The sequence below is a fragment of the Argopecten irradians genome, chromosome 7 (genome assembly GCF_041381155.1).
Source record: "Argopecten irradians isolate NY chromosome 7, Ai_NY, whole genome shotgun sequence".
Lineage (NCBI taxonomy): Eukaryota > Metazoa > Mollusca > Bivalvia > Pectinida > Pectinidae > Argopecten > Argopecten irradians.
The window spans coordinates 15,343,873-15,369,689 of record NC_091140.1 but is presented as its reverse complement, the minus strand read 5'-3'; the positions used below and the strand labels follow the sequence as shown (position 1 = coordinate 15,369,689).

Here is a 25,817-nt window from a genome sequence, read left to right as displayed (position 1 = left end):
GATCATAATTGTCAGAACAATACAGTTACATATAGATATAATCCGAAAAATATATTTTTGTCAGCCTCAATGTGCCCGATGTGGATCACACCGGGGCTTGCAACACTATCGGCAATGGGGTGGAATTCATACCCTGCCGAGAACGGAGTGGCGGCAGGTCTATAGTTTATCATCGGCAATGTTATTGGCTGCAAAAAGATGCTCGAGCCATTGGATTTAACAATTGAAATCTTCTTTCCTCACCATGAATTCGCCTATCCGTCCTACTATCACCATAGTGCTTATCTACATAAACACGGAGTTTGTTATTCGAAATAAATCAGCCTCGTCACCAGTAGTAATATCTTAGGTTCCGTCAAAACACAACTCATGCAAATAGCAGTGATCTAACAACTAATTGTATTCTAGAAGAAAACCCGGCACCGGAGTTCTGGATGTCATATTAAATGCGGACAAAACATGAGTTAGCGAGAGCACACATTGAACTATTATTGCACAACACGTATAACCTCTCAATCCCGCATATTAATAAATGTAGGGTTTTGGACACCAACTCGCAGTAGTTTGAGGTGTGTGGGTGTGTATTTCCATGTGTAGGGGGTCCAGTCTCGGTCTATAGGTTTAACACCAGTATAGCCATATACCGTTATACTTTTTACAGCAACTTATACTTATCTGTGGTGCCTGTGATCTCGGACCACATTTTGCTGATTTTGAACTGCATCATGTTGTCTAACCTGCACTACAGCTTTTTCAAACGTTAGGTAAGAATCAAACTGCAGTTTTTCAGACATTTTGCTATCCCGGACCCTCACAACGATTCTGTCTCCAATGGACCTCGTCCTTTAATCGCCCGTATTCACAATGCTCAACTGTTAATTATATACTTAGACCCGTGATAATTTAACATATATGATCGAACTCTGACCGACTTCGTCTTCTCAACAAATAACACCTTAACAATGATTAATCAGTATTGTCAAATTGCGCATGTGTTATATATATGAAGACGGAGTCCGACTTGGTTATCGGTATAGCAAACACATCCGAATTGCTTTTTCTATATTATCAATTAAGATTCTTAACAATAACGTGTAATTCGGCAATATTTTGCGTTTTTTTCATGAGGAATGTCGAACAATAGTTTTATGTTGCTTCATCGAATTGTTCCTTTCAGAAATTCAAATTAATAAAAAGTCAAAGTACTTCGTTAATTCATCAATTTTAATTCACAAATATTAATAAAAAATAAATGTTTAAAAGGCAAACGAATACTCAAGATATTTTTATGGTTTAATCCTCGCTCCTTAAAGAGTCAAACTATATACATGGAATAAGAAGAATTCCAAATAATCTCAATTAATTTTTGATAGGTCTTAACCTGAATGCGAGTGACCTCCCTTTACTTAAACAAACTTGAAATGACTCTTATAACTATATAAGCGTTAGCATGATCATCCTAGTTACTCTCACGTTCGTTAAATCCCCCACACTATGTTATAACAAATCTGAAGTTGTGCATCGACAGATGATACAGACTGTTTGGTTCCTTGATGTACATCAAACATTGGTTGATCTAAAATAATTACAGTAAGGAAGTCTATGTAGGTCTGTGATTGGTGAATTTTCTGTCCACAAAAACCTTTAGTTTTGCGTAGACATCGTCCAGAGGTGGATATCACGAGAGTGATAGTAACCCCTGGAATATCGAGGATGACGTCTAATGGGACTTATCCTTTAATATCTTATTTATAAGAATGTGGATGTAAAAAGTGACCTCACTGGAACGTTTAGTAATAAAATTCCATCTTATACGCCATAATTAAAAACTTAGTATATGAGATAACTAAATAATAACCTAGATAAAATGAATATTTTTAAAATCATCAGTCAGTCTTAATCACTATTATATTGTAACCTCACTCTCAAGGGTCATTTAATTTTGATTTGAAATATGCAAATTTTAAACCATAGAGGACGAGGACGAGGACGAGGAGTGCTTTTGACTCCACATCAGATCTAACATATCAATATCTTATGTCTATATATACTATGTAACTAGTCAGTCGTTGTCTATTACAGAGTGAATGACGTCACGGGTAGTTATCGATTGTGACGTCATTGTATTGTAGGCAACAATCACGTCGCTTTGTTCTGAAATAAAACTATAAGCTCAGAAAAGTATGAAGAAACAATCATTTACCAGTAAGAGCATATAACTCTGTAATATGAAAATACAGAATTCAATTCCTTTCAATCATGGTAATATGCATAGCTAACTAATTACAAAGTAATGATGCATACAAATAATGGCAAGAGGCGACACAATGATACATATCATACATGTATTTTCATGGATTAGTATACTGTAGTAAGAAACACAACAGTATAACATTAAAATGGCGAAGAGCATTGTACCTAGCACAGGGCGAGGATTTATCACAGATAGAACTTCAACAATATCTCATTCTTTGTTATGGCTATGAAAGACAGAAAGTCTTATACAGCTATAACTCAAATAATTATAGAATTATAAATAATGGACTAGATCTGAATGTTGTCCGATATAATTCTCGGTAAATATATAAATATACATTTGTATGTCCTATTTTTTTACTACTGCATTTAGAACATATTCGTTAAACGGCTGAGCTCAATTTATATTCTTCGCAATCATACTTCATTTTTGTTTTTGTATCTCTCCTTGCTCGAATAAGGTTCGTTTTCGCGTTAAGTACCTTGATACATCTTATCTCATATTTACGGTAGTTTTATCCCATGATAAATACAAAATGGCTCAACAATACTGTTACTTATATATGCTGCAAGGTACTTAACGATATCAATACAAAGCCCTAACTTTAAAGAACCAAAAAAGCCGAAGCCAACATCATACGGCTATAAATCTTCATACAGATGAGAAATATACAAATCAGTAGTTAAATTGATTAAAAGTCACCAACATTCTGTCACTCTAACATTGTATATCTCATTAAGCTATACCTGAAGTGCACCATAACATATTTCTCCCTTCAAAATGTATCTGGTATAGTAATTTGATAGGTATATCATATGTCATTTTCCTAATCGTGAAAAATACCATGTCATACATACTGAATGCATATGATGTTACACGTGAAGGTGATTACCTCCAATAAAATACTCCTGATTGTACATGTAATCATCTCTTACATCACAAACCGCTGCATTCACTGCTTGTTTAACAGGTTATTTTTCGTGGACGATTGACGTTGTCGCAAAATCTAAAACCATTAAATCATTTTTAAAAAAGACTAATATTAAATATCTTTTGTCGATTTTCCATTTTCATTATTTTTTCGTCAAAAAAAAACCCCCGTTCATTTGATATTCCACAGCAATAACATATTACAATGTTAGTGACGCCCTAGCTTAAAACTAACACTTCTTTATCTGTACCATGTTCTAGACTTGTGTGCTATGTATAACATCTGAGGATGTCGCTATCAGGATAACTGGAAATGACCTGTAGTACCAGGACAAACATTTACAAGAAAAGAGACAAAATGGTTTTAACCAGATTACATTTATGTCGTATATATTTTGGTACGTTGAAGACGAAAAGTAAAAGAATACGCACATTTTGATTTAACGTTGTAGGTAAGAACGACATAAGTAAAATTGTTATTACAATCATGTCATGGCAATATTATCATCAAATGTACGTTAGTACATTAACCAGACACGAACATATTCAAATTCATTTACTTGCTCTAAAAACGTCTGTGTTTTAATTGTTTTGTTTTTCTTTTTGTTCTTTATTTAAGAATTGTAGTAATAATTTACTTTGTTCCATATTATTGTTTTTTTTTTCTTTTTGTTCTTTTTAAAAATTTATAACATTCATTTGCTTTGCTCCATATGATGGGTTTATTTTTTTTCCTAAGATGATGTATTTGACCATGACTTGATATGTTGTATCATTTTCAGGCACTCGTACAATAAAAACCAACTTTATTACATTGTAAGGCAATTGTTTGTAAATACATAACAAAACAATCAAGAGGGACGAAACCGTCGGCAAGTTATTAATGTAAAAAATCAATAATAAAACTCAAGATGATAAATAATACCCTGTGGTCTAAAGACTAATTAAAGTAAAAATGTATTTACATAGAAAACGTCTCTAAAGAACTCAACCTATTATCTACCCTGTGTATTTACACGACTGTATATTTATTCAATTTCGCAAGGAGAAAACTTCGCCTTCTAATTTGCGCTTTGCCAATTCGAACAAAATTACAAAAAAAATACAGGTCAATTTTGTTGTCATCGTTTCCGTTTCACAATGTGTATTAAGAAATAATCCAGACATTAAATTAAAATTGAATCCCTCGCGAGCATAAACAACTATACAGTATTATTTCATGTACCCGTAATGTACCCATGCAGTCAAAGACATGAAAATAAAAATTAATCACATCATCGTTTCCCGTAACTTGCCGAACAGTCATTGCATTAAAACCATTAATATACAGCAAAAACCTCACAAACAAGAAATATATGAATTTTGAGTTACCACAGTATTCGAGTTAATTAATGTACACGATACATTGAACAGTGTGATCAGAGCAAATAAAATATTCGGATTAAACAGTGAATTGAGTACCACGAGATCGAATTAACGAAGTTTAAGATGTATTACAATAATTTAAACAAGAATCCTAACAATGTGACAATACTTAACATTACCTATTCAGCAGCAGAGAAATGTCAAACGAAACTTTCATAATTATGTAATGCATAGTATCAACCAATATCCTGATGTAATACATTGTCTCTATCAATATTCCGATGTAATACATTGTCTCTATCACTATCCCGATGTAATATATTGTATCTACCAATACCCCAATGCAATACATGGTGTCTATCAATATTCTGATGTAATACATTTTGTCTATTGCTATCCCGATGTAATACATTTTGTCTATTGCTATCCCGATGTAATACATTGTATCTACCAATACTCCGATGCAATACATTGTGTCTATCAATATTCCGATGTAATACATTGTGTCTATTGCTATCCCGATGTAATACATTGTATCTACCAATACTCCGATGCAATACATTGTGTCTATCAATATTCCGATGTATTACATTGCATCTATTAATATCCCGATGTAATAAATTGTAACTTTCAATATTCCGATGTATTACATTGTATCTACCAATATCCCGATGCAATACACTGTATCTATCATAATACCAATGTAATACATTGTATCTACCAATACCCCAATGCAATACATTGTGTCTATCAATAACCCGATGTATTACATTTTATCTACCAATATCCCGATGCAATACCCCTTTCATCTACCAATATCTTCATATAATACATTGTATCAACCAATATTCCGAGCACAGAACAGACTTATGTTTAATTATTGTCTTGCTTTTGTTTTGCCGGTAAGCCAATAACAGCCAAGGGAATTTTAGTCAAAAATATGTTTCAGTGTAATTCACTAGAAGCCATATGATTTTTTTGTGTGTAAAAACCAACTAGGGAAACTACAAATGTATTAAAGGTAGGTTTCGTCAAACCAAATAAATATTTTTGTTCAATCCGATAAACGGAAGAAAATATGAAAAAACATATTAAAAATACCCCAATTTAATTTCTTTATGAGTAGAAAATTGAACAAATGTGTTTTGAATACAAAATTGAAGAAAATCCTTGATTTATTACGATGTGAGCCAGACAGAATAGTATGCAAATGAAGCTGCGATGTATTGTGTTGTCGAAGTTTCGCGTATGCGCATTGTTACGCACTAAAAGTAAACAAAATGGCTGAACGAAAGCGTGCGAGATAAAAAATATATATATATATCTGAATCGGCAACAAAGAGGATGAAATTAGAATAGAATAGGTAGCACCCTCGGATATATCTAGGGAATGAAATTCAGAGATGGTATGTAGCAATAGAAGAAACAGAAACCACATCTCATGTAGAACTTGCCCGGATCTGTTGATTCAACACATACGCCAGCGCACATACAGCCGCAGACTAACTACATATGTGTTTGGTGTACTAAGCTAGCGAGCGTTTATAAGTAACATGAAGTGTTTTAGATTATATGATATGTATAAACAGTCCATCGCACTTCGACTTGTTGTTTTTTTAACTAAACATGCCGTCGCAAACTGTCACTGCTATCTGACTTTTTGTTGCACGCTTTCGTTTGTTGATGGGCCTCGTTTTGGCGCTCTTTTTTTAGAAGAGTATTTTCTTGGTCAAGCTAGCTAGGCAACTGACCACTCATATTGTTCGCTGTATGCATTGAAAATGATCTGAAGATTATATCTATGTAAGGATAAATTTCAATTTCGTAGTCTTTATATTTCATTAGGCGAAACCTACCTTTAACATTCACCCATTAGACACACATTTAGCATCTTCTAGTTCAAAGACAGGAACAGGCCATTATTGGATTCTATGGATGGATGGATTAACACGACACTAGTAAATTACGTTAGTTTATACAGTATAGCACTTATCTGTTGTGTCAATGTGGAAAACAATCCACCTTACAGCAAAATGGCATCACAATGTCATGAAAAAACTGGTTATAAATAGTTAATCATCAATGTGTACTGAAACATTAAAAAAGATAATCAATGTACAAGTATTCGGAGATTTTCTTTCTTCTATTATTAGCAATAATATCATAATATACAATTTTTTACATTACAAGGAAAGTTAAAAATCAACCCCTGTTGTGTAATTATTGTATTGAAATGAATACAGGTATCATACTAAAAAAAATTCTATGATCACGTACATGTTTAGTCGTTCTAATCTAAAATAGTTTGGCATATGTTAATACATGCTTAATGAGTGCAACATGAGATTGTATGTCCTGGTGACATTCAGCCATTTGATGTCTGTCAATACATGGTTACCAGGCCAAGTAGCTAGGTATATCACACTCGTGAGGCAGGGACATATGGAAACTACACGGTAAGGCAACTCGTGCGTAACCTGGAAATGTCATGATAAAAGGCAATTAAACTACACATATCCGGGGCCAACCATCTCGAGCATGTGTCGAACCTGAAATCAGGAAAAAAATGGAAATAACTAAGAACTAAATGCTATGAAAATAACTTATGGTATATACCGATACTATAGTTTGTCATAGGCGGGGCAGTGTCTGATCAGTATACCGCAAATCATCCTCGATAGGGGTTACTATCACTGCAGTGTATAGCGACAATGATTATAATCCCTGAGATCTTCAATAAATTATTAAATCATGTTTTAAGACGTACAGTACTTACGTTTCGAATCTGTAGTTGACTCATGATGTTAACTAAAAATAGCGAGGCGAATCCAGTGTACTGTATGAAACAAATGAACTCCTAAAAAAATGAAACCAGTATGTCAGGCACATTACGATAACTGTCTCTCTGTGAGTGTATATTCTATATATTTCAATGATTTGAATTTTTTTTGAAACATCTACAGTGCCTACTGCTAACCAATTCAGGAGAATTCCATATTTTGATGTTGTTTTCTGTTTGTGTGCGAAACATATATCAGTGATTGTATTTTATATAAAACATGGATTGATAACCTATACAGCAGTCCATCCAATGATCTTGTTGATAACGATCTAATAGGCTCTGATCTTTGTTATCAACCAGATACAATAACTTATGCATACATGGGAAAATTTGGTTTACATCTGTTCTTTTCGTGAAACAGTGGGGTCATATTACAATTTAATCTAACAATGTTTGACGTTTTTATGAGACAAATATAGGACCCACTGCCTAACCATAGATGACTATTATTATTGTATTGTATGTCAAAAAGAAGAAATGTCACAAAGAAGAATTTTGAAAGAAAAGTTTAGTTTTTATACACCGAATTTACTTTTTATTGTAAGATCGTGTCTTTACAACATATGTGATAAAAGAAACGCACACTTTCAAGAAAATTGTTAAATTCCTTGTGGAGAGCCAAAAAAGCAAGTGATTGTCCGGAAACGGACATGTAAAAGAACAAATAAATTTGTCTCGCCGAGTGTTCGACAGGTAATGTACGTAGTCTCTGATTATCTTGTCTATTGATGATATTTCTCGTTAACAAGAGATCCCAGAGGGATCTTGGCGCCCACCAAAGAATGATCTATGTCTGACAAAGGAAAGAGGGATCTTTTCTCTGCTTTTCAAACTTTTGCAAACATACTACATATAAAATTTGAGACAGATCGCTTCAGTACTTTCTGAGAAACAGCAGTAACAAACTTCAACTATCAGAATCCAAGATGGCTCCTTGACGGCCATCTTGTTGATCGATCGGTCCCAAATCGAAATATGCACAACTAGGGCCCTAGGGGGATCTATATATGAAATTTGAGACAGATTCATTCAATACTTTCTGAGAAATAGCGATAACAATCTTTAATTATCAAAATCCAAGATGGCAGCCTGCCGGCCATCCTGTTGACCCGATCGATCCCAAAATGCATTATGCAAAACTAGAGCCCTAGGGGAACCTACATATGAAATTTGAGAAAGATCCCTTCAGTACTTTGTGAGAAATAGTGATAACAATCTTTAACTATCAAAATTCAGATGGCTGCGTGACCGCCATTTTGTTGACCGATCGATCCAAAAACGCAATATGCACAACTAGAGCCTTAGGGGAATCTACATATAAAATTTGAGAAAGATCCCTTCAGTACTTTGTGAGATATAGCAATAACAATTTTTAACTATCAAAATCCAAGATGGCTGCCTGGCGGCCATTTTGTTGACCGATCGGTCCCAAAACGCAATATGCACAACTAATGCCCTAGGGGAACCTACATATGAAATTTGAGAAAGATCCCTTCAGTACTTTGTGAGATATAGCGATAACAATCTTTAACCATCAAAATCCAAGATGGCTGCCTGGCGGCCATCTTGTTGACCGATCGGTCCCAAATGCAATATGCACAACAAGGGCACTAGGGGAACCTACATATGAAATTTGAGATAGATCCCTAAAGTACTTTCTGAGAAATAGCGATGACAAACTTTAAGTATCAAAATCCAAGATGGCTGCCTGGCGGCCATCTTGTTGACCGATCGATCCAAAAATGCATTATGCAAAACTAGAGCCCTAGGGGAACCTACATATGAAATTTGAGAAAGATCCCTTCAGTACTTTGTGAGAAATAGTGATAACAATCTTTAACTATCAAAATCCAAGATGGCTGCCTGACCGCCATTTTGTTGACCGATCGATCCAAAAACGCATTATGCACAACTAGAGCCTTAGGGGAATCTACATATAAAATTTGAGAAAGATCCCTTCAGTACTTTGTGAGATATAGCAATAACAATTTTTAACCATCAAAATCCAAGATGGCTGCCTGGCGGCCATTTTGTTGACCGATCGGTCCCAAATGCAATATGCATAACAAGGGCACTAGGGGAACCTACATATGAAATTTAAGAAAGATCCCTAAAGTACTTTCTGAGAAATAGCGATAACAATTTTTAACTATCAAAATCCAAGATGGCTGCCTGGCGGCCATTTTGTTGACCGATCGGTCCCAAAACGCAATATGCACAACTAATGCCCTAGGGGAACCTACATATGAAATTTGAGAAAGATCCCTTCAGTACTTTGTGAGATATAGCGATAACAATCTTTAACCATCAAAATCCAAGATGGCTGCCTGGCGGCCATCTTGTTGACCGATCGGTCCCAAATGCAATATGCACAACAAGGGCACTAGGGGAACCTACATATGAAATTTAAGATAGATCCCTAAAGTACTTTCTGAGAAATAGCGATAACAAACTTTAAGTATCAAAATCCAAGATGGCTGCCTGGCGGCCATCTTGTTGACCGATTGGTCCCAAAATGCAATATGCACAACTAGGGCCCTAAGGGAACCTACATATGAAATTTGAGAAAGATCCCTTCAGTACTTTGTGAGAAATAGTGATAACAATCTTTAACTATCAAAATCCAAGATGGCTGCCTGACCGCCATTTTGTTGACCGATCGATCCAAAAACGCATTATGCACAACTAGAGCCTTAAGGGAATCTACATATGAAATTTGAGAAAGATCCCTTCACTACTTTGTGAGATATAGCGATAACAATCTTTAACCATCAAAATCCAAGATGGCTGCCTGGCGGCCATCTTGTTGACCGATCGGTCCCAAATGCAATATGCACAACAAGGGCACTAGGGGAACCTACTTATGAAATTTGAGATAGATCCCTAAAGTACTTTCTGAGAAATAGCGATAACAAACTTTAAGTATCAAAATCCAAGATGGCTGCCTGGCGGCCATCTTGTTGACCGATCGGTCCCAAAACGCAATATGCACAACTAGAGCCCTAGGGGAACCTACATATGAAATTTGAGAAAGATCCCTTCAGTACTTTCTGAGAAATAGCGATAACAAACTTTAAGTATCAAAATCCAAGATGGCTGCCTGGCGGCCATCTTGTTGACCGATTGGTCCCAAAATGCAATATGCACAACTAGGGCCCTAGGGGAACCTACATATGAAATTTGAGATAGATCCCTAAAGTACTTTCTGAGAAATAGCGATAACAAACTTTAAGTATCAAAATCCAAGATGGCTGCCTGGCGGCCATCTTGTTGACCGATTGGTCCCAAAATGCAATATGCACAACTAGAGCCCTAAGGGAACCTACATATGAAATTTGAGATAGATCCCTTCAGTACTTTCTGAGAAATAGCGATAACAAACTTTAAGTATCAAAATCCAAGATGGCTGCCTTGCGGCCATCTTGTTGACCGATTGGTCCCAAAATGCAATATGCACAACTAGGGCACTAGGGGAACCTACATATGAAATTTGAGATAGATCCCTTCTGTACTTTCTGAGGAATAGTGATAACAAACTTTAAGTATCAAAATCCAAGATGGCTGCCTGGCGGCCATCTTGTTGACCGATTGGTCCCAAAATGCAATATGCACAACTAGGGCCCTAGGGGAACCTACATATGAAATTTGAGACAGATCCCTTCAGTACTTTCTGAGAAATAGCGATAACAAACTTTAAGTATCAAAATCCAAGATGGCTGCCTGGCGGCCATCTTGTTGACCGATTGGTCCCAAAATGCAATATGCACAACTAGGGCCCTAGGGGAACCTACATATGAAATGTGAGACAGATCCCTTCAGTACTTTCTGAGAAATAGCGATAACAAGAATTGTTAACGGACGGACGGAGGGACGGACGGAAGGACGGACGACGGACCACGGACAAAAAGCGATTTGAATAGCCCACCATCTGATGATGGTGGGCTAAAAATATCGGTTATCATGCAATGAATTCTTTTGCAGTAATTACCTACCCAGATTTTGTCGAGAAATATGGCGAGAAGGATGTACTGGAGCATGGCCTGGGCCTCTATAAGCCTCCAGGAATAGAACACTACCCAGGTAGTTAAGGAATGCAGGGCTAGTGTCTGTTGTTCCTGGAAAGTAATAAAGGTCAAGGTTTTAGAATCATTTGCCTGCAAGAATTGTAAGTAACTGGCTCTTATTATGGTATAAGATTGATGTATGAACGGCCATTGTTGTAAATGAAAAGTCTGAAAAGTAATAACATATTTATACAACATTCGGAATAGCCAATTGTTGGCTAAGAAATAAGAAATTATACCGCTAAGAAATACATGTGTTGTCTGTTGTTCCTTGAAGTCATAATGTAAAACGTTTAGCAGCATTCTCCAATGTTAGAATCACAAATACCTCCAGACCTAGTTGTTAATTAGGTGATTAGGCTTATCACGGTGTAACATCAAGATAAACAATTTCTGGCAGCATCGATTTTACATCTAATTAAAGAGATTTTTAAGAACTAAATTCTTGACGCGCTAAATTTATATATAATCATAGGTTTGCAAAAAAATAAATAATTATAAATCAATAAATGCAAATTCCACTAAGCATGTGATTAAGCTAAACATCTTTTGAACAACCAAGCTTTGTGATTGATAAATTGTCATATTTGTTTTATTTGGATTTTCAGTGGAATTTAGAAGTTGTTTACCACATAGTTAACGTAACATAGAACATCATATTTCTTTTTCTCTGCTTCCACTCTTCATCCTATATGTCGAATACACAGAAAACTGTGTCCGCCTGATTGAGGGAAGATTTAGGTCAATCTACAGTTGACAGATGATGCGGTGCGGTTTTTATCTCCCAGTTTCCTTACTTCTTAACAATGATTTGCGGTCTTTGTTTTTCTCCACAAACAAATTTATTTTTATTTCTTGCACTTTCCCCTGGATTAATAATTATAAGTTTTGCTTTGACGTTAATACCAAAGTGAGGTAAGTAACTTACAGTTTAAGTAATTACCTATTAATTATTTATTTTGCATATTTCACGGATTTAAGATAATGATGAGAGATATTTTTTATAACTTATTCAAACAAAGTTAATAAATAGATAACAAAAAATATGTTTGTGGAGAATAAATATTGAGCGTCAATGCACGCGAACCCACTTTAAAGATAGATGACGTCACAGAGGAAACTAGTCCTTAGATCATTACAGAATATTGTATTGTAAGATGGTAATACAATTGAATTGGACTACAGGCAATGCCTATATTAGCCCTCTCCCAGAATAGCTACCTCAGTATCGGTATCATGAGTACATGTATTCCGTTTTTGCATATTACAGAGTTAGCTCCCTTGAGGGTAGTATCGATGGTTACGTCATTATTTTGTAAGCGCAATTAACGTAAAAAAACCTTAAAATTAATTTTCTCATTTTAAGATCAAATCGCGAAAACTTTGAACCGCGAAAATAACCGACTATACGATACTATGGGTCCGTATTTGTGTCATGTGTTTCTCCCTAAAGTAGCAGATTGCTTGGTAAAATTTATATTTTTGGTCGAAGTTGGAATAACATAAGTACAGCTCCGCCGTAGCCGGTCCCAAAACCTGTGTTGAGAAAGGAGGAGGGGAAGACAAGAGAATGTCTCGAGCAGAGGTTGTAACCTAAATCCCGACCTAAAACAACAACAACATTACATAAGTACTTGTTTGTTCCACCCTACAGATGTACTGTTTACTGATCTAACAATGTTATCTGGTATATAACCGTACATATTACTTCTTTGACCCAAATCACTGCTGTAATATTATTTCGTTCGCCTCTCGTAAGTCGTTGTATTAATGAAATGATTTCATCGTTGATACTAATCTCTATATTGAAGTACACACTGACATCGTATCAGCTATTATCAGTAACTGTTTCCCCAATAGCCACGATAAATTTCACTTTAGGTTTATCAGTTTGCGTGGAAGTTTATCATCACCCATATCAGCTATTGATCAAAATTGTATTATCAATCAAATGATAAAATCGATTAAATACACGGTAATGTTTCGGAAACAGCAATTCAAACCCCTGATAAAACAATTTTATTCTATACTAGGTATTCTTCACGAGACAAATCTCTACATTACTCTGTATAAGAGACAATTCATCAGTTTAAATGCAGATGTTCTGATATAACATTAGTATGTTTATTTTATACCATTTTTCGTGAGACGAATCCTTTAATCATCCTTATATATAAGAGATAATTCACCAGTTTAAATCTAGATCTTCTGATAATACATTAGTATGTTTATTTCATACTATTTCTCGTGAGAAAATCCGTATAATTCTCCTAATATGTATAACATTTATTGTATTTCGTTTTCGCGAGACATTCCTACATCTCGTTATATAAACGTCACGGTTAAGTAGCGGAATAGCATACTAGTGTGGTACTTAACTAACTTAATCTCGTGCATTTTTTACAATCATGAATGTTGTGTAACTTTTGCGCTAGTTTATGTACTTGGGCACTATTGACTATTTTTTTTCCAAAACAGGCAGTAGAAATTCAGGCATTAGAAATTCTACTGAAAGAATGATTTCGGTTGATTCGTTGCTTTAATTACGTCCTCTTTACAACCAGGGCCATTCAAGGACGGTCTCTTCTGTATGCGATGTGTATATGTGAATGTCTGTATAATTAGGGGGACTACAGTATGTTCGTGTTTCTTTGCAATATATACATTATATAGAGGAAGTTCTTGCCCATTTTAAAGTGCTATCTCGTTGAATCATACCGCCGGAGACACCACGAAGCACACTCGGGCGACCCCATCATTATACTGAATAGCAATCAAAGGTACCCCACCGTTGACAAATGGTATTTTTTTCGCTAGCAAAAACAGGAGCAGACGAATAAGTATTTTTCTTTAGTTTCAAAAGTTATTTACTTTATACCATTACCACTACTGAAAAGTTTGAGCTTCTAATTTTACTTCAAGACAAAATTATTGAAAATAATTAATTGCATCCCGAAAAAATTCCGAGGCAGTATGTTCAAAATGGAATGAAGTATTGATTGTGCATGCACCAAAAGAAAAATAAATTATTTCGTTTTATTTATTGTATTAATTAGACATATACACAATTAAACATTAATCATTGTTAAATTAATGAATATCGTTTATGCTCTGTCGACGGTAAGTATCATTAAATAGTACATTTGTATTACGGTACAATAAAACAGAACAATAAAATACGTTATTCCAGCATCATGTCTGATAATATCAAACCTCTTTGTGTAGTATATAGATTGTCATCTAAGATGAATCATCTTTGAGAATTTGATAAAACAAATAAGAAAGGTATTGGATGGTACCATTTAAGTTAGCTTCGGACAAGACTGAATATCGTCACTCGGCTAAAAGTTAATCTACATTACACGAAGAAGAATAAAATCCCCGCATACCTACCTCTTCTAACGATGTTTCCATCTTTGTAGTGAAGATTCCACCAAACGCTTCTGTGGTTTTATCAAAAGTCATCCCTGTCAAGGCTAGCATGAGACCATAACACAACACTTTATAAAATATATGATTTCTAGGATATTTCTGTTGGTAGTGCTTCTCGCCGTCCCCTGAGGGTGCTGAACCATTCTCAGAAGACTTCGTGAAAGGTAAAGACACAGTTGGCTGTTTTTGCACCTGATTTTTCCATAAATAGAACAGAACGCCAAAACACAACGCTATGCCACTGGTTGTATCACAAATAGTGTCAACAACGAAGCCAATGTTTGTTCTGTCACTACGGTACCCGTGCAGTCCTTTGTGACTTCTGTAAACGACGCCATCATAAACGTCTAGCCAAAGGCGAAGTTCAAAAATTAAAACACCAAGACGACGGCGACGTAATGATTCTGACGTCACTAATTTTCCCGAAAGAAATCCAAGGGCGAGGTGAGTAGCGCTAATCATATTAGGGGTGATGAAATAGAATATTCTGCTAAACTGTGTATACTCGTCAAAATATTCAGTTGTCAAACTGATGATGTAATGGTTTGTTGGTGCTGTCATAAGAAGTTTCACTGACAATGGGCGGAAGGGCGAGTAAGATGTTGTTTTCTCTTGGTCAACAAGTGTTGTTTTCTGAAGGTTCATGTACAGAAGGATGTCCATAATGACGAAATACATGAGTAGGAACAGTGATGTCATCAGGAGTAGACTCCGCTCCGTCCGACATGTCTGCAACAGATGGTTCAGCATTCTCAATGGCGGATCGGTTGTCATGGAGACAAACCGGACACTGACAGCTTCTTACTATCCTTGATTTTTTTTTCTGTTTTCGGTCTATACAACCGGTATCTTTTCCTACAACAATAAAGCAAAACATCAAATAAGATATATTTATTTTACATATCCTAATGATTAGATAGCAAGCACCAGTACCATTTTCAGGCTCTTTGAGCACACCTCTCGAATACTGCACATAGCTCTTGGGTTCAGCAAACTGCACCCAAAGACCACTTCAATTATTGCAAATGTTGATTGTTGACAATACGGAAATCTAGCTCTCTCGCTTACCCAATAGTAATTCTCTTGCACCACCACGCCTGACCCCCAAAAAAAAACCTCTGGATCAGTGACAGTACTAACTACCAAGGTGTATAAGTAACAGCACGAATTACCAGGGTTTATCAGTGACAGGACTTACTACCAGGGTGTATCAGTGACAGTACGAACTACCAGGGGTTATCAGTGACAGCACTTACTACCAAGGTTTATCAGTGACAGGACTAACTACCAAGGTGTATCAGTGACAGCACTAACTACCAGGGTTTATCAGTGACAGCACTAACTACCAGGGTTTATCAGTGACAGGACTAACTACCAAGGTGTATCAGTGACAGCACTAACTACCAGGGTTTATCAGTGACAGCACTAACTACCAGGGTTTATCAGTGACAGCACTAACTACCAAGGTTTATCAGTGACAGCACTAACTACCAGGGTTTATCAGTGACAGGACTAACTACCAGGGTTTATCACTGACAGGACTAACGACCAGGGTTAATCAATGACAGCACTAACTACAATGGTTTATCAGTGAGAGTACTAACTACCAAGGTTTATCAGTGACAGCACTAACTACAAGGGTTTATCAGCGACAGTACTAACTACCAGGGTGTATCAATTACAGTACTTACTACCAAGGTTTATCAGTGACAGCACTAACTACCAAGGTTTATCAGTGACAGTACTAACTACCAAGGTTTATCAGTGACAGCACTAACTACCAAGGTTTATCAGTGACAGTACTAACTACCAGGGTTTATCAGTGACAGTACTAACTACCAGGGTTTATCAGTGACAGCACTAACTACCAAGGTTTATCAGTGACAGTACTAACTACCAAGGTGTATCAGTGACAGTACTAACTACCAGGGTGTATCAGTGACAGTACTAACTACCAAGGTTTATCAGTGACAGCACTAACTACAAGGGTTTATCAGTGACAGTACTAACTACCAGGGTGTATCAGTGACAGTACTAACTACCAAGGTTTATCAGTGACAGCACTAACTACCAGGGTTTATCAGTGACAGGACTTACTACCAAGGTGTATCAGTGACAGTACTAACTACCAGGGTGTATCAGTGACAGTACTAACTACCAGGGTTTATCAGTGACAGCACTAACTACCAAGGTTTATCAGTGACAGCACTAACTACCAGGGTTTATCAGTGACAGTACTAACTACCAGGGTGTATCAGTGACAGTACTAACTACCAGGGTTTATCAGTGACAGCACTAACTACCAAGGTTTATCAGTAACAGTACTAACTTCCAAGGTGTATCAGTGACAGTACTAACTACCAAGGTTTATCAGGAACAGCACTAACTACCAAGGTTTATCAGTGACAGTACTAACTACCAGGGTTTATCAGTGACAGTACTAACTACCAGGGTTTATCAGTAACAGTACTAACTTCCAAGGTTTATCAGTGACAGTACTAACTACCAAGGTTTATCAGTGACAGCACTAACTACCAGGGTTTATCAGTGACAGCACTAACTACCAAGGTTTATCAGTGACAGTACTAACTACCAGGGTTTATCAGTGACAGCACTAACTACCAAGGTTTATCAGTGACAGTACTAACTACCAGGGTTTATCAGTGACAGTACTAACTACCAGGGTTTATCAGTGACAGCACTAACTACCAGGGTGTATCAGTGACAGTACTAACTACCAGGGTGTATCAGTGACAGTACAGCACTAACTACCAGGGTGTATTAGTGACAGCACTAACTACCAGGGTTTATCAGTGACAGCACTAACTACCAGGTTTTATCAGTGACAGTACTAACTACCAGCGTTTATCAGTGACAGCAATAACTACAAGGGTTTATCAGTGACAGGACTTACTAACAGGGTGTATTAGTGACAGTACTAACTACCAAGGTGTATCAGTGACAGTACTAACTACCAAGGTTTATCAGTGACAGCACTAACTACAAGGGTTTATCAGTGACAGTACTAACTACCAGGGTGTATCAGTGACAGTACTAACTACCAAGGTTTATCAGTGACAGCACTAACTACCAGGGTTTATCAGTGACAGTACTAACTACCAGGGTGTATCAGTGACAGTACTAACTACCAGGGTTTATCAGTGACAGTACTAACTACCAAGGTTTATCAGTGACAGTACTAACTACCAAGGTTTATCAGTGACAGTACTAACTACCAGGGTTTATCAGTGACAGCACTAACTACCAGGGTTTATCAGTGACAGCACTAACTACCAAGGTTTTATCAGTGACAGTACTAACTACCAGGGTTTATCAGTGACAGCACTAACTACCAAGGTTTATCAGTGACAGTACTAACTACCAAGGTTTATCAGTGACAGTACTAACTACCAGGGTTTATCAGTAACAGTACTAACTACCAGGGTTTATCAGTGACAGTACTAACTACCAGGGTTTATCAGTGACAGTACTAACTACCAGGGTGTATCAGTGACAGTACTAACTACCAGGGTTTATCAGTGACAGCACTAACTACCAGGGTGTATCAGTGACAGTACTAACTACCAGGTGTATCAGTGACAGTACTAACTACCAGGTTTATCAGTGACAGTACTAACTACCAAGGTTATCAGTGACAGTACTAACTACCAGGTGTATCAGTGACAGACAGGGTATCATACAGAAACAGTGACGTACTACCAAGGTTTATCAGTGACAGTACTAACTACCAAGGTGTATCAGTGACAGTACTAACTACCAAGGTTTATCAGTGACAGCACTAACTACCAGGGTTTATCAGTGACAGTACTAACTACCAGGGTTTATCAGTGACAGTACTAACTACCAGGGTGTATCAGTGACAGCACTAACTACCAGGGTTTATCAGTGACAGCACTAACTACCAGGGTTTATCAGTGACAGTACTAACTACCAGGGTTTATCAGTGACAGTACTAACTACCAGGGTGTATCAGTGACAGTACTAACTACCAGGGTGTATCAGTGACAGGACTAACTACCAGGGTGTATCAGTGACAGTACTAACTACCAGGGTGTATCAGTGACAGTACTAACTACCAGGGTGTATCAGTGACAGTACTAACTACCAGGGTGTATCAGTGACAGTACTAACTACCAGGGTGTATCAGTGACAGTACTAACTACCAGGGTGTATCAGTGAAGGACTAACTACCAGGTGTATCAGTGACAGTACTAACTAACCAGGGTGTATTAATGACAGACTAACTACAAGGGTTTATCAGTGACAGTACTAACTACCAAGGGTGTATCAGTGACAGTACTAACTACCAGGGTGTATCAGTGACAGTACTAACTACCAGGGTGTATCAGTGACAGTACTAACTACCAGGGTGTATCAGTGACAGTACTAACTACCAGGGTGTATCAGTGACAGTACTAACTACCAGGTTTATTAGTGGACAGCACTAACTACCAGGGTGTTATCAGTACCAGGTTTATCAGTAACAGTACTAACTACCAGGGTGTATCAGTGACAGTACTAACTACCAGGGTGTATCAGTGACAGTACTAACTACCAGGGTGTATCAGTGACAGTACTAACTACCAGGGTGTATCAGTGACAGGACTAACTACCAGGGTGTATCAGTGACAGTACTAACTACCAGGATAGGGTGTTTATCAGTGACAGTACTAACTACCAAGGGTGTATCAGTGACAGTACTAACTACCAGGGTTATCAGTGACAGGACTAACTACCAGGGTGTATCAGTGACAGGACTAACTACCAGGGTGTATCAGTGACATGACTAACTACCAAGGTGTATCAGTGACAGTACTAACTACCAAGGTGTATCAGTGACAGTACTTACTACCAGGGTGTATCAGTGACAGTACTAACTACCAGGGTGTATCAGTGACATGACTAACTACCAAGGTGTATCGGTGACAGTACTTACTACCAGGGTGTATCAGTGACAGTACTAACTACCAGGGTGTATCGGTGACAGTACTAACTACCAGGGTGTATCAGTGACAGGACTAACTACCAGGGTGTATCAGTGACAGTACTAACTACCAGGGTGTATCAGTGACAGTACTAACTACCAGGGTGTATCAGTGACAGTACTAACTACCAGGGTGTATCAGTGACAGGACTAACTACCAGGGTGTATCAGTGACAGGACTAACTACCAGGGTGTATCAGTGACAGGACTAACTACCAGGGTGTATCAGTGACAGTACTAACTACCAGGGTGTATCAGTGACAGTACTAACTACCAGGGTGTATCAGTGACAGGACTAACTACCAGGGTGTATCAGTGACATGACTAACTACCAGGGTGTATAGACATACTATCAGGGTGTATTATGAAATACTACCAGGGTGTATCAGTGACATGACTAACTATCAGGGTGTATCAGTGACATGACTAACTAACAGGGTGTATTTATGACAGAATTAACTAACAGGGTGTATTAATGACAGGATTAACTACCAGGGTGTATCAGTGACATGACTTACTATCAGGGTGTATCAGTGACATGACTAACTACCAGGGTGTATCAGTGACAGTACTTACTACCAGGGTGTATCAGTGACAGTACTAACTACCAGGGTGTATCAGTGACATGTACTAACTACCAAGGTGTATCAGTGACAGTACTAACTACAGGGTTTCATACTTTACAGGTGTATCAGTGACAGTACTAACTACCAGGGTGTATTGGTGACAGTACTAACTACCAGGATGTATCGGTGACAATACTAACTAATTGTCAATCAGGGTGTATTGTCAATCAGGGTGTATTGACCAGTGACAGTACTAACTACCAGGGTGTATCAATGACAGTACTAACTACCAGGGTGTATCAGTGACCGGACTAACTACCAGGGTGTACCAATGCCAGTATTAACTACCATGGTGTTTCAGTTACAGGACTAACTTCCAGACTGTGTCAATGAACTGATGACAGTACTTGTTACCAGGGTATATCAGTGACATACATTATGTATCACTGCAGTCGTGTAAAATATATATCTCGGTCAGTTTACCAATGCTGACACTTAGTATATAAAACTGTATGATAGAGTGTATACATTATGTGTATGTTACTTGTACGTGTTACGTATACTAAGTTATCAAATACTTAGACTAGTGAAGAATGTAATCTTACATTTCGGTTAGAGACATAAAACTATGTCAATGCATATGTGATGTGCGCCTGTAAAGAACCCACCATAACACAGAGTACAGAGACGAACCCTCGCTTCTCTTATCCCAACACCATTTACTGACCTTTACACGCAGTTGGAATATCCACAATGGGAGCCACATGATATTAAACTTGATATGGCCTACATCCGGCATTCTACTCGTACATTTGTGTTCAGTAAATATCACTGTCCCGTCCACGAACAAAGATATGCATACTCATTCCAAAAATCCCACTTTCGCACGTGACCGCGCCCGCTCTACATACGCATGTGCGCGTGTTTGTTGATAAGCATGTGTATGTGACGTGTGTGTGTGTGTACTGTGTAGCAAATTCCATCGTAGGACGGGCGCTGTGCTATACGGTTAGTTTTACATATCAAGTAGATATAGCATTGATAGTCATGGTACGAACCTCTTTATTAGGTTAAAATCCAATGCTGATAAGGATATTGCTTTATTGTGCTAAATGGCATTAGGTTATATCTAACCATGTATAAATATAGTATTGACTTATTAGTATTTATTATTATTAAGAATACGCTAAAGCAATAAAAACATTGGCTACTTTAAGAGCTCTAAAACCTCGAATAACATAAAAGGAGCATTAGACCTAAGTATTAAAACATAAACAACACACCGTTTAAGCACAAAGAATGGTACACAAGAGATACGCGGTTATATATATATGTACGGGTCGATACACGGTCGGCGAATTTCTTGTCCGCCGCTTGTGCATATATATACTTCAGTAATATGCATAGCTACTATCAAGACTGGCGTTCCGAATACATGATGTTTACTAAATTATTCAATCACTTGATACCTCATCGACTGACGCTAACAAATTGATGTAATCTGAACTGTAAAAGAACAGGGCAAACACACAATTTATGTCCAGTGTTCTGACCAGGAATTCAACCATGGTCTCTAACGTTCAGTTACCATTTCAAATTCCTAACTATAATAGACTTTAAGATATTATTTTCAAAACTGGTTGGTCATAACTGCTTTGAAAACTGATCGAATCACTTGAACATTTGGTGTGAATTATTATTCTTACTTCTAGCCGACATTATTAATAGGCGAACCAAGATTGATGCCTGTTGGAATAAGCGTCAACATATTCGCTCAACAGTAATATTTCGTTCTTGACTTGAATAACATGATCGATATCCCCTTTCTATATAAAACAATATTTGGATATCCACTGCACTTATTCACCTAAAATGATCCGGGTATACCTTATCGTCAACAGCAGAACTGGTAATAGTTTTTTTTATATACCTCAGGCAGCCTCCCAAATCATAAAATTGTCAAAAGTTTCTAAATATATCACACAGCCTCCAAAATCATAAAATTATCTAACAAAAGTTTCTAGATATCACACAGCCTCCAAAATCATAAAATTGACAAGAGTTTCTAGATATCACACATCCTCCTAAATCATAAAATTGTCAAGACGTTCTAGATATCACACAGTCAAATAATACATCGACTCATACATTACTATCCATAGTTTCATAATTAGAAAAATTTGGTATCCTCTCTGTTTTCGAAAAAAAATTGTTGAAGATTTCTTTACAAGGATCTTTATTCATATGTTAGACCCATCTTAGTAAGTATGTGTGTGTGTGTAAGGGTTACGCAGTGCGCTACCCGATTTTCGTCTGGTACTATTACTAAAAATTAAATTACATTTACAAGACATCCTAGTTAAGATCCCTTAGATGTTATCATCTTGAATAGTGTTCCCTACACATATACCGTAAAGTTTTCAAATGTCAAACTCTGGTTTCAGGTTCAGAGGAAACTCGGGCTGCATCCAACCTGTTGACGTGTACAAGCATTATCGAATCTGGAGTCTACATAACAGAAGCAACTGTATAACTAAATAATTCAATATATATCATCATATCTTCATTAACCCATATTTCTCGACACTGGTCTGGCTGGATGTTGTATTGATAATACAAAATGTAAATGAACTAGCTTTTGCACACATTGCACACATCACATGCACACGTTTTGAGCGGACGAAGACGTGCCAGACAGTATGGATTACACATATGTATGCAGGTGTCCCAAGCATGGCGATGTTCAAAACAATTAAATATTGGACTGTATCACATATGTTCACCACATTTCTACATCTGATTGAAGCATACCTTCAGCTGTACAGGAAATCGTGCATCTATTGTACTACACGTTACCTACATTACCGTCATGTTTATATACAAATGTGGACGTAATGTCACTTGCCGAACTCTCACCTGCTTGACTTCGGCCAATAACAATGCCCATTGTCAATCAGTGTATTACACTCACCTGGGATTCGCTCGTGTCACTCCCCATAAACTGGTCCCTCTTTCATCAGGAGTCCGACCCACAGTCGCAAAACCCTCTTTGTCCCATACCTGGAAATAACATTACACCTGTATGTGTTTCAGACTGTGTGCTACGCTATACACATGTAATACACAGGTAATCAATAGGGGATGTAATCTACTTCACGCTTCATCGCACCTGTTCTTTGTTTATATTAGTCGTGGTAATAACGATATCTTGTCGTCTCATCTGACCACTAACTTTATCTTCCTTGTGATATTATCGCAGTGTATTGGACAATGGCCATGACGAGGTCAGGTGATTGCAAGTTTAAATTAGATATTAGAGCAACAGAGCAATTTACCTAGCTTGTTATCAAAGTATATAAATGCTCCATAGGGTATAGTAATAGTGTTACTGTTGGTCTAAATGTTATAAGTAGATATATTTCGTCTTACACGAATTGTTATCCTAAATACCCAGGTGGAAGGTATATTAATTACAGGTAAATTGCATACGTCAATACCTCTATCCTAACACACACACAACCATCACACATCTAACTCTCTCGTCTGTACTGGTGATGACTCAGTGATAGCTTTAAGCTATGAATGAAGTAAGTTGTCTTTCCTGTCCTAATCTCACCCGGTACCAGGTAATATGCACCATCTGAACTCCAGGTGTTACTATCACTGTCGTTATATCCACGATGCATCCTCGATACTCTAGGAGGCAGGGGTTACTATCACTGACTTTATATTCACGTGATATATAACGTCAGAGATAGTAACCCCTTGGGTATTGAGGATGATTCACGACGTAGGGTAAGTAACCACTGGAATATCGAGAATGGGCAAGATTTATAACAGGTAACGGAATCAAATGGACATCTAAAGCGTCGTTGTCATTACAACAAAACGACAAGGAAATATTTGTTAAAGTTCCTAGTATGTCGTAAGGCTGGGGCTAAGTTATTTATATAAATACTTATCAAATAAATTTCCATAAGGACAGGTCTTGTGGTTCCCACCGATCATGAGTGGTTCATAAGATATTGGGCGTCTGTAATTTAGAATTCAAATATTCAAATATGAGTCCAGGATATCCCTCTACATATTGAATGTAGTGGTCCCTATCACGATGGTTTCCATTGTAATTTCCACGATGCATGATAAGGACTTTGGGGTCCCTTTAAGGGTTTAGAAGTGATTAGATCAACGTGAACTATGTGATCGCAAAACATTATTGCTCAATGATCCTTTACACAGGTAACAAGTTTACATTATGTTCGTAAAACAAAGAGAAGTGCAGTTCTTACAGTGGCGGACCTATCAATAATGAAGACGTCCAAACACTTCATTAGCGACTGATATCAAATGAGATAACATCAAATAGTAGACACAGAAATGGTACAAAACCAATGTTTGAACGCAATCTATGGCATCAAGAGGAAATCAGTTTAATTGGCCGACTTACTCTGGCCACGACACCAGACTTGGACACTCCTCTGACAGTCTGTAAATATAATGTAAGATGTCACCGTGCTGTCCTATGTCTACGGCTATAATCATATATATATATATATGATAATGTTGATAATAAATACGATAATTGTATTGTAAACTGACCACCGTATTTGCATATACACTTATGAGGCTTAATGTAAGCTAAAATTATTATAATATACAACGTGAACATTTACACGGCGACAAAAGCAACTCGTAATCATATTGTTCTATACTCTCAATTTATACGCAATCTTCTGCATTTGAAAAAATAAAGAATAAAACAATTGGAAACAACAGGCTTACTTCGTCACAAATAATCATTATAAGATATAATGTGGTACTGCAGCACAGAAACTATTGTCGCCATATATGTGGTGTAGGAAGATGAAACGTAATGGGCGGGCAAAGGTCCTCAATATTTCGTAACCACCCACCCCTAACCACCACCCACACTTGCGCGCCCCGCACCCACAGGAGATACTTGAAATACTTTTTTTTTCATATATCATTACATATGATCCTTGTACACATCTATAGACAGTGGAATCGCTATCAGGAAATATAACGATACTAAACCCCTACACCTGTATTATATATCTACTATAACAATGATATAACAATACTAAAACCCTACCTGTATTATATCTACAATAACAATAGATATAACGTACTAAACCCCCTACCTGTATTATATATCTACTATAACAATGATATACATACTAAACCCTACCTGTATTATATCTACTATAACAATGATATAACGTACTAAACCCTACCTGTATTATATCTACTATAACAATGATAAACATACTAAAACCTACCTGTATTATATCTACTATAACAATGATATAAACGTACTAAACCACTGTATTATATC

At 37.1% G+C, this 25,817-nt stretch overlaps 1 protein-coding gene across 4 annotated transcripts; it reads right to left on the bottom strand.

Annotated features, from left to right (window-relative positions):
• Window positions 1-1,206: 1,206 nt before the first annotated feature.
• Window positions 1,207-25,128, bottom strand: LOC138327662 (ceramide phosphoethanolamine synthase-like). 4 transcript variants are annotated; one of them, XM_069273947.1, is made up of 6 exons: window positions 24,751-25,128; window positions 23,433-23,521; window positions 14,852-15,745; window positions 11,387-11,509; window positions 7,329-7,409; window positions 1,207-7,101 (listed from the first exon to the last, which is right to left on the bottom strand). In XM_069273947.1, exons 3-6 carry the CDS (start codon window positions 15,662-15,664, stop codon window positions 7,060-7,062), a joined length of 1,059 nt encoding a protein of 352 aa, XP_069130048.1. In that variant the 5' UTR covers window positions 15,665-15,745; window positions 23,433-23,521; window positions 24,751-25,128; the 3' UTR covers window positions 1,207-7,059. The 4 variants fall into 4 exon arrangements, with proteins under 4 accessions (XP_069130048.1, XP_069130046.1, XP_069130047.1 ...); XM_069273945.1 differs by lacking the exon at window positions 24,751-25,128 and having other exon boundaries at window positions 23,433-23,696; XM_069273946.1 differs by lacking the exons at window positions 23,433-23,521; window positions 24,751-25,128 and adding an exon at window positions 21,189-21,404.
• Window positions 25,129-25,817: the final 689 nt, after the last annotated feature.

What these genes read in the sequence shown, in the direction of transcription:
- LOC138327662 (XM_069273947.1), bottom strand. Translation starts at nt 15,664, where the DNA reads ATGACAACCGATCCGCCATTGAGAATGCTGAACCATCTGTTGCAGACA. An exon ending in TATTTCTCGACAAAATCTGG is followed by an intron (nt 7,410 to 11,386) that starts GTAGGTAATTAC and finishes TCATTTTTTTAG; the next exon opens with GAGTTCATTTGTTTCATACA. An exon ending in GTCAACTACAGATTCGAAAC is followed by an intron (nt 7,102 to 7,328) that starts GTAAGTACTGTA and finishes TCCTGATTTCAG; the next exon opens with GTTCGACACATGCTCGAGAT.